This window comes from Anabrus simplex, chromosome 14, assembly GCF_040414725.1.
Source record: "Anabrus simplex isolate iqAnaSimp1 chromosome 14, ASM4041472v1, whole genome shotgun sequence".
NCBI classification, from domain to species: domain Eukaryota; kingdom Metazoa; phylum Arthropoda; class Insecta; order Orthoptera; family Tettigoniidae; genus Anabrus; species Anabrus simplex.
In genome coordinates, this window is record NC_090278.1 from 81,635,788 (window position 1) to 81,651,362 (window position 15,575).

A 15,575-nucleotide genomic window follows, 5' to 3' on the forward strand; every position below is an offset into this window, starting at 1 on the left:
TTATTGTTTTGGATGCACTGGCTAGTATCCACCATGACAGACGTATAGGTAGAGGAGGATCAGTTTCACAGTCTGCACGTTCCCCCCTCCCCCGATTCCAGTCCTTCGAATTTCTATCTCTGGGGGCACCTTAAACAATTCCTTAATGCACCAGAGTTGTTGAGTTGTCTCTGTCGGTGCCACATGTTTCAATAATTTTTGTTTTGCATCTTTTAGAAGTGGGAAGAATGTGTTCAGGCAGCACTGTTCGTGTATCTGGACATAATTTACGTACCCCATGACAAGCCAAGTTTGCCCAAATTTTAAGTGCTGCGTACAGAAAACTGTTCTATAAGCTTCAATAGAATTTTTTTTGCTATTGGCTTTACGTCGCACCGACACAGATATGTCTTACGGTGACGATGGGACAGGAAAGGGCTAGGACTTGGAAGGAAGCGGCCGTGGTCTTAATTAAGGTACAACCCCAGCATTTGCCTGGTGTACAAATGGGAAACCACGGAAAAACCATATTTTGAGTTCGAACCCACTACCTCCCGAATACTGGATACTGGCCGCACTTAAGCGACTGCAGCTATCGAGCTCGGTTTCATTAGAATTAGATGATCCTATCATCTGTCTCAACACAGAACAAATGGATTCCCAGACAACTTTAAAACTTTAAAACATCCACAGTTAGTAATATTAGCATTTTTTACAGAGTGGAGTTGGGTGATATTGTAACGGAGTGTTTTTATCTTCTGTTGGAATTACTCCGTTAATACGCGGCTACGTTCCATTTCCTATTTGGGTACTTCTCCACGATCTGGGGTTGTGTTTCGCTCTTCTCTAATACAATGTCTCTCATTTAAACTCAGACCGTACGCGCGGTGTTTGTATTCTGCGCTACGGCAGCTGCCTCAGCCGAACTTACGTCGCGCGCGGCCGCCCTGCTGTAACAGTGCATACAATCTTATACGAAGTGGAAGTGTTGTCCTTCCTGGGATGTACAGACATTGTATCTTGTAACCACATTCTGGTTGACGCGAGTGAGTTTTGCCACTCTAATGTTTCTGATATCATTCGTAAAGTTTTCTTTCCGTTCCTCCAATATGTGAGGATTTGTTCGATACACTTTTTCTTTCAGTTCAGTTCTTCCGTCAAAATGTCATCTTAGTACCTCTCTGCATTTACTGTCGTCTCGAAAAAAATAGGCCCAATTATTCGTCTTACATTAACAGCACACCAAACACCAATCTTCATAACGTAATGAGAGACTTCATAAACACCATTAGGATTTTCTGCACACCAATAACGAAAGTTATGGGTATTCACACCGTCCTTAAGATGAAACCAGAACTTTTACATACGAAAATGCGGTGTTGCAGTGATAACTGTCTCACCATGTTAGCAGTTGAGATTCAATAAAAGAACTAGATGGTGTGCAGAGGAAAGCAGCAAGGTTTGTAACAGGGGATTTCAGGAGAAAGAGTAGTGTATCAGAAATGTAAAGGAACTTGGGTGGGAAACTTTAAGTAAGAGAAGGGAGAAAAGTAGACTTATAGGATTATATATAGCCTATACAGGAGAAGAAGCATGGGGAGATATCCGTGAGAGGCTTCGGTTGGAAAATAATTATATTGGTAGAACTGACCACAAGTACAAAATTAGAAGGAATTTTAGCGGAAGCGATTGGGGTAAATTTTCTTTCATTGGGAAGGGCGTGAAGGAGTGGAACAGTTTACCAGGGGTAGTGTTTGATCCTCTTCCACAATCTGTACAGGTATTCAAGAAGAGAATAAACAACAACAGAGATAATAAATTAAATGTTAGAGGGCATTCGACCAGTGCAGGATATTGTAAATAATAAATGTGTGTGATTAAATTAATTCCATCCCCTGGTCTAAGTTGTTTGGACAGCCCAAGTAGGGGACTGCCTGTAGGGGTGAAGTACAGTGGGGACTTCGAGGGCCCTGGGACCGCTACGGTAGCTGTGAAGGCCCTTCAGGAACTCTGAAAAGTGGTGGCAAAAGGGGCTCTGGTTAAGACGCAGCAGGTCGTTATGCTACTTAGGTTCCAAAATGGGTAAAATATAAATATGTGAATAAATTCAATGTTAATTTTAATCTTATACCAGTTGTATAGTATTATTAGACGTAATTTCACATACCGTACTGTATATGAGTTGACTATGTTTGTAAGATATTATAAGTAGAATTTTGTAAACAATATAAATTTATTAAGGATGATGTGTGTGTTTAATAGAAAAAATTATTAGCGTAAATTGTATAATATTGTATTCTAGGAAAATTTTCTTCGTCTCCTGTTAATTTAAAATTTAGTGCTTGACAATAATGTATTTTAGTGTACCATTTGCCACCGAGGTAGACACCTCATTTGCAAATAAAGAGATTTTGATTTGATTTGACTGATGCTTGCCAGGTCGAACACGTGCAGGCTGCTTGCAAGGTGAAGAACTATGCGCGCGCCGCCCTTACTACAGAACCCCAATCGGAGAGTAAAAACGCTGCTTCGTCGGTCTTAGTTTATGTGAGAGACCTTTTAGATGACCGTATATTACTCTTGTAGAAGGTATCTTGTTCCCTGACACCCTTAACGCATCTATCGCTTGCAGCAACATCGTGTCGGCACTGAATAATTTGGGTTTCGCTAACTTGTATTCCAGAAATAAGTATTATGATCAGTTCCTAATCCTGTCTTATCGAACATTACGTCTCGCATTATCTTCGCACTCCTAGCCGTTTCCTATCCCATCGCCGCCGTAAGACGTATCTGTGTCGGTGCGTTGTAAAGCAAATTTTTGTTACTGTTTTCGTGTATTGAGTCCCAGGTGGAATGTTACAGGACTGGATCCAGCCCTGCCAGGTTTCCAGTTCTATGAGAACTCAGAAGGTCGGCTGGACGACACTGACGCTCACTTCGTCCAGGTGATCCACACTTGTTCTGGAGCCCTGGGGTACTCCTCTGCTTTGGGTCATGCTGACTTCTACCCCAACGGTGGGTCACCATTACAACCAGGATGCTGCTGCGTGCCGGAAGTCGTGCGTAAGTACCGGGTCTTTCTGTTCTGAGTTCATAAGACTTGGTGTCTGACATTTGAGTGGCGAAAGCAGTAACTATGGGGTGTGCTCCACCTGCGATATATCATCCTTCTTTCTTTGGAAGTTTGATATTTCCAAAATCAATTCTGAGATATGTGCTTGCATAGTAAACATGAAGTATGCTTCAATTAGAAAGTTTCATTGCTGTACATAGAGTAGGAGCTGAGTTTAAAAAATATTTTATGCTCGACGGTGTCGAAATATAAATATTATATGCCAGAAAACTGAATCTTAATGAGGCTCAGTATAGTTTAAGTTTCATTATGATACAACTATTTGACCAATTAGGTAAGGAGAGCATCGCACCTGTGCTCAACCAACTAGCTTCGCACTTGTTCCCAAAATCAAACATGTCGAACACACATATTAACATCAATATTCGACAAGCACACGGCTTATTCCCGCAAATTCACTTCACCAACTGTACGATAAACAATTTGTATTTGAAATAAATCTGGGTTATTATAACCTTCTATCAAAGCTTTGAAAACATATGACATTGTCAAGGTCTCTGATCCACTCACGGAAAATCAATAACCCGGCGCATGCGCTCTGTTCAGTAACCTCAACTATCAAGCGACATCTCGACAGAAATTAATGAATATTTAAAAAAGGTAGAGTTATAATTATCGTCGAGCATAAACAGTCGTATGCAACTCGCCTATAATGGTAATTAAGACACTCGTATGGAAATTATAAAACTCTGCTTCTCTCGTTTTATAAACTTACTCATGTCTTAATTATTGCCATTATAGACTTGTTGCATAATGTAGTGTTTAAGTACCCAAATTTCGAATGTGGTTTTCTGTACCGATCCCCAGATCAGAAATATCATTTAATATCTCTAAGTATTTAGGAGTTAATAAATGGAAAGATCTTCACGCAGTAATCACATTAAAGATGTGGTTCCATTGTATGGCACCCTCACCATGATTACTTGATTTGTGAAGTAAAAAAGATCCAAATGAAAACAGCACAATTAGTTCTGAGCGATTGCCGACAAAAGAGTAGTGTTAGAAAAATGATGCAAAGTTTGGGTTGGAAATATTTTGGGAGTGAGGAGTGGAGCTGCTCGACTAAGCTGGAAGTTCCAATTTAATGTTAAAAACTTCATAATTGGTCCGTATTGAAAAAAGATTTACAATTAAGAGATGAAAGTATATTATTTTCCACCTGTTCAATACAAATTCAAATGTGATATATATTGTAATGTCACATTTTATTCATAAATATCAGGGACCGGTTTCGGCATATTTATGCCATCATCAGCCTAAAGTTAGATAAACAAGGGCACAAGTAAATTACATACATATCAATACACAAATAAACTTACTACCATATTGGCAATTCATAATAGCATTGATCTGTACAAAATTTTGAATGTATGAAAACTCTTATATATACCTCTTATAAAATTTACGATAAAGGTAAAATTTTCAGTTCTATGATATCAGTGATGTTTCTTGTTACAATTGTGTGTAAAATAACAAAAGACGTCTTTTAAAAATACTCTGTCTGAACAGCTTAAACACCTAATAAAATTTGGGGTATTGACATTCCTATAGTATTACAATTTTGTTTATCTAACTTTAGGCTAATGATGGCATAAATATGCCGAAACCGGTCCCTAATATTTATGAATAAAATGTGACATTTCAATATATATCACATTTGAATTTGTATTGAACAGGTGGAAAATCATATACTTTCATCTCTTAATTGGATGTTCCAAGCTGTTATTGGAGTGGAATGACATTAATACGCGATACCTACAGTGATCGCCGTGGGGTACTTCCACCCGCATCAACACAGTAATTAAAACTGAGAGGTCTTTTACTCTCGTACCATTGTCTACTGTTCTTTCACAACCTTGCAAGGTATTTTTTTCAGCTGCTCACAGTGCTCTAACTTATTTTGATTTTGACTTTATTTGTGGATATGTAAATCGTTTTAGCTATTTATGTGCTAAGAATTGCTGTAGTTAGTTCCATTACCATTATTTAAAAGATTTCTTCTTCGCACATCTAAGCCAATTATAATACTTGTCACGTAAGCCTAAATATTAAAAAGAAACTATCGCCGCCCTATTATCTTTTTTTAAAATGGATACTCACTGCTGCCACTTGACTGGTTACATGTTAAAATCACGACACCAACAAACTAACCTCAATGTAAGTATCATTAATGGAGATTCCCTTACCCAATTATAATTAAGATATATTTAAGTTGATTTTCAAGCTCAGTGAGGAATTAAGGAAATAGACACTCTCTCTCATCCTCACTCAGCTTAATGTTATATATTTCTGCCTTTATTTTGATATACGCAGTACTGTAACCATATTCTTGGATGTTTGCCTTCAGCTCCCTTCTTGAAGTTTGCTGTTACTTGTCGGACTAGAGATGGCTGAAAAATAATGTAGCAGTTACTTTGTCACCGTTACATGCCTGTCACTGTTACAAATGTAACGAGGACAAAAAATAACAGGTTATCAAGTAACAACAACAGAATAACTTACTAGTGAAAACAGTAACAGGGAAGTGGTAACTGTCACTAGCAGCAGCTTACAGACACAGAATGTGACCTTCAGAGTTCAGATAGTACACATGTCTTCTAAGTGAGAGCGCTTTTGTAGGAGATTGCTTTAAGTCAAATACACTATAGAGTATTTGTTTAAGTTGCTGCTGTCATCTGGTAACTAAGGTGTAAACTGTTAGGACATATTCAACTGCTCAGGGGTAATCGTTGACTCGATTTTTTTTTCTTACCGAACTCGATAGCTGCAGTCGCTTAAGTGCGGCCAGTATCCAGTATTCGGGAGATAGTAGGTTCGAACCCCACTGTTGGCAGCCCTGAAAATGGTTTTCCGTGGTTTCCCATTCTCACACCAGGAAAATGCTGCGGCTGTACCTTAATTAAGGCCACAGCCGTTTCCTTCCCACTCCTAGCCCTTCCCTGCCCCATCGTCGCCATAAGACCTATCTGTGTCAGTGCGACGTAAAGCAACTAGCTAGTATTTTTTTCTTGTACCATAAATAAATTAGTATGGCAACTTTCCATATTGATATTATAGATAATATATTATAGATAGCGTAACATTACTTTTACTGAATCGATCCTCTTGTACCGGTTTGTGTCGAGGTTTGGCAGACAGATCATAATGTTATCTTGTTTTCTATCGTTGATCGGGGTATTGTCAAACTCACTCCTCTAGAATTCAGAAAAGACGCTCTGTTGTCTTCTCATTTCATCCGTTGTCTGCCTCTCGTTAACTCTATAGCAAACAGGAATGCGTGTTTTCCTGCACCGACTTTCAACACTTTAGTGATGCGTGCGCGCATGTGCGATTGAATAAATGGGACTTCACAACACAGACAAGCTTGAAGCCGTAACCAGGCTGTGAACAATAAAAGGTGAGTAACGTTGGACGTTACTTTTAACTGTTACTTTCACAGTTGCGTTATTGTAACAGTGACAGATGTAGCAGTTACACAAAAAATAACCGTTTGTCACACCTCTATGTCGGACTGCAGAGAAAGCAGGCTGTAATAATACACACAGGCAAGTAAGCCAAAAAGAATACACAAAGTCAAACCATGCCAACATCGTGACAATACAAAGTTAATTTAGGTTGGGTTAGGTTAGGTTAGGTTAGGTTACGTTAGGTTGATAATGAAATTACCTTTCATTTCAACTGAATTGATCTTTATAGAGCAGGTGATGTAGCCTTCCTTCTCGGAGGAGTTCTTGCAGAATTTTCTTCCTTCTTATACAACTTTAAAGAATTCTATACATACGAATTGGACGAAATAAGACCGTATTATTAAAGTGCTCCATTCATCATTTCACACCAACTAAGTTATTAAATACATAATTCGAATATGGCACAATTCTACCTGGTATTACCCAAACAGATTTACAATCCTACGGGAAAAGAAGTTCTTTACTTATTCTCGCAAATGTAACACTACTGATTTTCCCAATACGACAGTGGCAGTATGTAAATCTCGCGATTCACGAAAAAAATAATGACTACATAGTGCCAAATGTGCAAGATTAACAGTAACTGTAAGTTGTCGTATCGGCAAGTAGGGTCCCTAAACTGTATGATAAGGGATACCCAATAGTTAGAAAATAACTATAAATCACTACCCTAAGAGGGGAGAAAGAGCAAGATTGTACCCTTAGTATAGTGGTGTGACAAACGGTTATTTTCGTGTAACTGCTACATCTGTCACTGCTACAATAAATTAACTGTGAAAAGTAACAGTTAAAAATAACGTCCAACGTTACTCACCTTTTATTGGTCACAGCCTTGTCACGGTTTCAAGCTTGTCTCTTCACAGCACATGCGCGCACGCATCACTACACTGTTGAAAGTCGGTGCAGCAAAACACGCGTTCCTATTTGCTATAGAGTTAACGAGAGGCAGACAACGGATGAAATGAGAAGACAGCAGAGCGTCTTTTCTGAAATCTAGAGGAGTGAGTTTGACAATGCCCCGATCAAGGATAGAAGATAAGAAAACACGACGTGCAATGTCTGAGTCAACAATTACCACTGAGCAGTTGAATATGTCATAACAGTTTACACTTTAGTTACCAGATGACAGCAACAACTTAAACAAATACACTATAGAATATATTATACAATATAGTGTATTTTACTTAAAGCAATCTCCTACAAAAGCGATCTCACTTGAGGACATGCGTACTATCTGAACTTTGAAGGTCACATTCTGTGTCTGTAAGCTGCTACTAGTGACAGTTCTCACTTCCCAGTTACTGTCTTCACTAGTACGTTATTCTGTTGTCGTTACTCGGTAACCTGTTATTTTTTGTCCTCGTTACATTTGTAACAGTGAAAGGCATGTAATTGTGACAAAGTAACTGCTACGTTATTTTTCAGCCATCTATAGTATATATGCTTGCATGGCATGGACTTCATTCTTTTCGAGAAGATTTGTTTACGTTCTTCTGACCACTTTGGTCTGTTTGTGGTTGCTCTGGTGTAGCTTCCTAATTGTTTACTTTATGTCTAAAGACGTCTCTTTCTAGAATGTCTGTTGAACTTATGTTTGCGTTTTTGAGATTCTTTCGACATTCGTTAAGCCAGGGTGTTGAGTTCTTAAGCGAGGCTACATAAGCTATTATCCTTTTTGTCAATCGATTTTCTGGTAATCTAGTGAGATGACCGAAGACTTTCATTCTTCTTTTCCTAATGACAGTTTCGATGTTTGAGAACATTTCTGTTGTTTTGACTGATTGTAACCTGTAACCGTCTTGGGTGTATCTTGCTCCTAAGATTTTCCTAATGATCTCTTTTGATTTATTCAAGGTCTTGTTTTCTGTTGAGTGTCAGTGTCTCGCATGCGTTGGTTTTATGACTGTGTTCTAATATTGTTATGTCCGACTCGTTGGCTGAACGTTCAGCGTACTGGCCTTTGGTTCAGAGGGTCCCGGGTTCGATTCCCGACCGGGTCGGGGATTTTAACCTTAATTTGTTAATTCCAATGGCACGGGGGCTGGGTGTATGTGTTGTCTTCATCATCATTTCATCCTCTTCACGACGCGCAGGTCGTCTACGGGTGTCAAATAGAGAGACCTGCATCTGGCGAGCCGAACCCGTCCTGGGTTCAATATTGTTATTAATATTATTATTATTATTATTATTATTATTATTACTACTGTCCGCCTCTGTGGTGTAGTGGTTAGTGTGATTAGCTGCCACCCCCGGAGGCCCGGGTTCGATTCCCGGCTCTGCCACGAAATTTGAAAAGTGGTACGAGGGCTGGAACGGTGTCCACTCAGCCTCGGGAGGTCAACTGAGTAGAGGTGGGTTCGATTCCCACCTCAGCCATCCTGGAAGTGGTTTTCCGTGGTTCCCACTTCTTCTCCAGGCGAATGCCGGGATGGTACCTAACTTAAGGCCACGGCCGCTTCCTTCCCTCTTCCTTGCCTATCCCTTCCAATCTTCCCATCCCTCCACAAGGCCCCTGTTCAGCATAGCAGGTGAGGCCGCCTGGGCGAGGTACTGGTCATACTCCCCAGTTGTATCCCCCGACCAAGAGTCTGAAGCTCCAGGACACTGCCCTTGAGGCGGTAGAGGTGGGATCCCTCGCCGAGTCCGAGGGAAAAACCGAACCTGGAGGGTAAACAGATGATGGTGATGATGATGATGATGATGATTATTACTACTGTGTAGGCCTTTGTGTTCCTTCTTGAACGTTATCTTCTGTTTCAGAGGCTTGCAGTCATGGACGGGCCCACCAGTACTTCACCGAGTCCATCATCACTGATGTTGGCTTCTATGCGTTGCGCTGTGGTTCCTGGGGAGATTTTACTGCGGGTAAATGTAGTGGTGCTCCTGTCATCATGGGTGAAAATGCCCCCACCAGGTCAGTATGTGATCATATTCGTCACGTTGTACTGTATTGCTTTCACATCAGAATGAAACTAAAAGCTTCGTTTAAACTTCCCCCTAAAAGGTGAAAGAATGACTTTCAAACAATATATTTTTTCCAAAAATATTAGTAGTAAGGGAGTAAATAACTCTAATTTTTTTAGGGAAAGAGGATAGTGGCACTTCTATTCTCAGATCGCATGTATATCAAAGAGAAGTAATATAAAAACATCCCACTCTTAACGTGAAAGGTCGCTTTCCATGCCAGTTACGCAAATAACTAATTTAATTCGAAAGATAATGTGCTTAAGTGTAAGACAGCCCTAACTTCATCACTGAGAAGGCATTAATATTGTCTGTACATTGCCCAGAATTTAAAAAACAATGGTATTTCTATATCGTTCCTGTCCACAATAACAAGGAAATGCACTTTATAATTTTCCGTTATCTCTGTATGTATGTATGTATGTATGTATGTATGTATGTATGTATGTATGTATGTATGTATGTATGTATGTATGTACAGGTCCTACAAAAAGTTTAAGGACACCTGCATATTTCAGATATTTCCTGAAGATGATTCCAGTCCTTACACTTTTAGTCTCAGGCATGCGATTGTTTACGAACTAGAACATATTTAGAGGGACATTTGCTGAAATTTTCGTTAAAATATCGTTCTTTATTTCGAAGTTATTGAAGTTCTTGTTTATAATAATTGGAAAGAAAATAGCAATTTTTTAATACTTGAGGTGATGTGGACAGTACAATATGGGGGATTACAGTAATAATTTTTGTTGTGGAGAAATACAGATATCTATAGAATATTTATAATTGTAATAGAGAAACAGAATATATTTCCATTTAAGAATATCTCCCGTTTTATGGCTCGCAACAGAACCATGGAAAGTGGTAGAAAACAAAAACATTACTGGACCTTAGATGAATAGGAGACCCCTCAAGCTACCGAGATCATGTGTATGCTATGTTGTAGCGGGATATATACAGTATAACGTAACACAAAAAGTATCGCTGTAGCTTCAGGGGCCTCCTGTCCAGGCAAGGTCAAGAATGCGTTTTTACCACTTTCTGTGGTTTTGTTGCGAGCTATTAAACGGGGGACATTTTCAAATGGAAATACATTAAGTTGCTCTATTACAATTATAAATATTGTTCAGGCATCTGTGTTTCTCCATAACAAAGATTATTAATGTAATCCACATATTGTACTGTCCAGAACTCCTCAAGTATTAAAAAACAGCTGTTTTCTTTCCAATTATTATAAACATTAACTTCAATTACTTCGAAATAAGGAACGATATTTTTTATGAAAATTTCAGCAAATGTTCCTCTAAATATGTTCTAGTTCTTTGTAAACAATCGCATGCCTGAGACTACAAGTTTAAGGACAGGAATAATGTTCATGAAATATGCAGGTGTCCTTAAAATGTTGGTAGGACCTGTATGTATGTATGTATGTATGTATGTATGTATGTATGCATGTATATTGTAACCTGACAAACCCCGGTCAGATATTATTATTATTATTATTATTATTATTATTATTATTATTATTATTATTATTATTATTATTTATTGATGTGTGTATTTAGCCGTCGCGGCTTAGTAACTCCTTTTGGAACTCACATTATTGTATATAATCTCGATATTTATTTGGGACTAGCGTGTTTAGTTCACTCAGTTTATCTCCTGGTTGTGTACTTACGTGACGATTCTCCGAGTGGATGTTTACGTGTTGACGGAGCTGAGGTAGAGAAATTCCCGGAACTGGGCTATTTTAAGATGCTGGTGTGTTGGCTTGGGCTAGTGTGGTGCAAGCACGCGTTAGTAGTCTGAAGTTGCAGCTTGCAGTGTGCAGAGGTGATACTTGTGGTAATCAGTGAAGTGTTTGGTACGAGTTGAGGGAAGAGGTCCCATGCCATGTTGGGAGTTTTTGGAGATCTTCAGTTGACGGAACCAGGAAGAGTGATGCTGGAGTGGGACAATATTCTATTGTTAAGAATATCTACATCAGGTAACGTGTTGGGCCGTTCCAAAATACAGTATATCAACGCTATCAGCAAAAGGGAGTCCATTTTCGAAAAAGTCATGACTGCGTGTGTATAATATGCGTTTCGGGATAAACTGAGTTCCTATAGAGAGAGAGTTACTTCATAATATAGAGACATTAATTATTCATATTATATTCTGTTTATTTTGCTATATATATATGTTCAAGGGTGTATTACGACGAGCTATGCTCAGATTCTAAGATATATTCTGGTTTAATTGATTAAGTAAATTTGTGTGATATTAAGATATATTCTGTTTAATTTTATGGGTGGGGGAAAGTACCAGATGGACTCCTTTTCCAATATTATTTTCCAGGTATCAGTGATTCAGATCTCCTTGTTACAAGGCAACGACCCTGGAAAATGAGTCTCAACAGCCGGCAAATTTTAAGAATTATTTATTTGTATATTTATGGCTCCCAAATTCCATTAGCCATTATCAGTTTATATTTATTTAATAGAAAGATTTCAATGTATGTATGTACGGGCATGATGAGAAAATAGCTGTAGTTAATTTAATGAAAATCGGTATAAGAGAATGAGACACTACAATCTAGGCTATAAATAATTTTATTCACGCTGAGTGAAGTGATAGTTTAGGGGAAGGCCTAAAATTTAATTCTCAAATATTTATAGTATTAGTGGTCCTATCTATAAATACTACATAACTAAAGTTACATAGAATTACATTTTCGATCATTTATGTCTCATACATTTTTACCGTACCGGTTGTGATAAGAGGAGATATTCGTGAATTTTGATTTTTGTTGCTAATGCCATGTGAACACCGAACCACGAGAAAATGGGTGAACAGAATTTAATGAAAATCGGTATGTAAAGTCAAGGAATAAGGTAATACAGTCTATCTATCAACAATTTTTACTCACGGTGGATAAAATGGTAGCTTAGGGGAAGGTGCCTAAAATTTAATTTTTTAAATACTCATATAATCGGTTCTATCAAAAAGTAGGCTATTACATAACAAAAGTTGTAGGGAATAGAAGATACAATCATTTGTATTATACAGTTTTACGATAACGATTATGATAATAGAATTCGTGAATTTAAAGTTTTGTTTCTTAGTCCATATCAAACCGTGTATTGCTAGCATGGAAATAGTGTTGACTGGCAATGGTTTTTGTCATTTCTTAAGTTGTAAACCACGTGGTCTTCGGTCCGTATCGACAAAGAAAATTGTGAAGATGTTTATAAAAAACGAGAGAAAGTCGTTAAAGAACGATCACTTAAGGAATAAGACAAGAGGGAGGACTGCCTTTACATTAGATGTTATAATATCCCAGAGTTGTAAGAAAACTAAATGTGAAGGCCTACAATATCGAAAGCTCATAAAACTGATCAACAATGTTCCAACACGAACAGGTGTCTGACGCATGCGCAGTAAGGAAAGAGCGTTCCAACAAATTTCAAACTCAAACGCGGACTCGGGAGTCGGTTGTTCCAACAGGCTGTGGACTAGAGGTGTGACAAACGGTTATTTTTGTGTAACTGTTACATCTGTCACGGCTACAATAAAGTAACCGTGAAAAGTAACAGTTAAAAATAACTTCCAACGTTACTCATATTTTATTGGTCACGGCTTCAAGCTTGTCTGTGTTGTGAAGTCCCGTTCATTCACTCGCACATGCGCGCACGCATCACTACAATGTTGAAAGTCGGTACAGCAAAACACGCATTCCTGCTTGCTATAAAGTTAACGAGAGGCAGACAACGGATGAAATGAGAAGACAACATGGCGTCTTTTCAGAAATCTAGAGGAGTGAGTTTGACAATGCCCCAGTCAAGGATAGAAGACAAGAAAACATGATGATCTGTCTGCCAAACCTCGACACAGACCGCTACAAGAAGATCGATTAAGTAAAATGAAGTAATTTTATGATATCTATAATATCAATATGGAAAGTTAACATACTAATTTATCTATGGTACAAGAAAAATTATACGGCTGAAACTAATAATAATAATTTCGTGTTGCTATTACTAGCCGAGTGCAGCCCTTGTAAGGCAGACCCTCCGATGAGGGTGGCCGGCATCTGTCATGTGTAGGTAACTGCGTGTTATTGTGGTGGAGGATAGTATTAAGTGTGGTGTGTGAGTTGCAGGGATGTTGGTGACAGAACAAACACCCAGCCCCGAGCCATTGGAATTTACCAATGAAGGTTAAAATACCCAACCCGGCCGAGAATCGAACCCGGGACCCCATGAACCGAAGGCCAGTACGCTGACCATTCAGTCAACGAGTCGGACACGGGTCAAACTTATAATAATATTATAATGTAGGTAGCCCTTCGCGATGTCTGAATCAACGATTACCCCTGAGCAGTTGAATATGTCCTAACAGTTCACACTTTGGTTACCAGATGACAGCAGCAACTAAACAACTACACTACAGTTTATTTCACTTAAAGCAATCTCCCACGAAAGGGGAAGACATGCGTCCTATCCGAACTATTATAAGGCCATATTCTGTGCCTATAAGCTGCTACTAATGACAGTTCCCACTTCCCAGTTACTGTTTTCACTAGTGCGTTATTATGTTGTCGTTACTCGGTAACCTGTTACTTTTTGTCCTTGTTACATTTGTAACAGTGACAGACATGTAGCTGTGACAAAGTAACTGCTACGTTATTTTTCAGCCATCTCTACTGTGGACCCTTCATGAACCATTTTGCTGACTGGCAAAGCAGTTCGTGGTCCAGACCAAGAACTTTTCGTTACTGACATGTGCAGTACACATAAATAACAGTGAGCTGCGCATTGTGGTCCATAGCTGTGAACAGCTGATCGGTCATCATCAACTGGTGGGAGAAAACGACACGTTACACATACAACTGAATAGAGGTACGGCGTTATTTATTACACAATTAAAAGGTCATATTTGACTACACACTAACAAAATAACAGACACTAGATAATAATAATAAGAATGATACATAGTAATGTTTTATTTTACCTGGCAAGATTAAGGCCTTCAGGCCTTCTCTTCCATCTAACCAGGAACTGAAATATACATATATTGCATTGTATTACTTACAATAACTAGATCTAATACAAATTAAATTAATAATAATACAAGAATGGTGAGATTACATTAAGATGAAATAAATTAAGATTAAATTAAGATGAAATAAATCAGATATAAAAAGGGATAAATTCTTAAAACTAATATCCTACATTTAAAAAAAAAAGGCAGTACATAAAATTTGATTTTAAAGACAAATCGGATAATAATTTTAGACTCTCTACCAGGACATTCATAACAATAGAATGGTTGTAAGTAGCAGCATCAAGTTTACAGATGATCCTTACTGGTGCATAAAATGTCTCCAAAGTGCTTCCTTGAAAGTGCGAATAGCGCTTAACCCCCTGATATTTTCAGGAAGGATGACGATATTGTAGGCGATTCTGATAATTTTATGAATCAGACTCCAGTGAAGATGGTCTGGAGATACATTACAACATCCCAAAAACAAAAAATGAACATTATTTAGGGAAGTTATTATTTTTTACTTGTTTGCAATTATGTTTAAATGATATTTATTTATTTATTTATTTATTTATTTATTTATGTATTTATTTATTCAGGATAAGCGACAGCATAACGCCGAAGTACAAAGATCCGAGCTATGTACAATAGATACTAATCTAAAATTAAAGATATATAAATATTTACAAAGAACACAAATATACACAATAAAAACTGCACAGTCCTATATAATACACTGACTGACAGAGCAAATGCAACACCAAGAAGGAGTGGTTCGAAAGGGATGAAAGTTGGGGAAAAAACAGAGACGGCACGGACGAATAATTGATGTTTATTTCAAACCGATATGCAGGTTACACAATGCGCACGGCATCGACTCAGTAGGATGTAGGACCACCGGGAGCGGCGATGCACGCAGAAACACGTCGAGGTACAGAGTCTATAAGAGTGCGGATGGTGTCCTGAGGGATGGTTCTCCATTCTCTGTCAACCATTTGCCACAG

The 15,575-nt window shown here is 38.4% G+C and overlaps 1 protein-coding gene across 1 annotated transcript in view; it reads left to right on the forward strand.

Moving 5' to 3' along the window:
• LOC136885545 (phospholipase A1 2) overlaps positions 1-15,575 on the forward strand; it is a 31,541-nt gene that overhangs the window by 13,663 nt on the left and 2,303 nt on the right. Inside the window, exons 5-6 of the mRNA XM_068230300.1 lie at positions 2,842-3,042; positions 9,340-9,493. Of these exons, the coding sequence (XP_068086401.1) occupies positions 2,842-3,042; positions 9,340-9,493 (355 nt within the window). The remainder of the gene's footprint in view (positions 1-2,841; positions 3,043-9,339; positions 9,494-15,575) is intronic.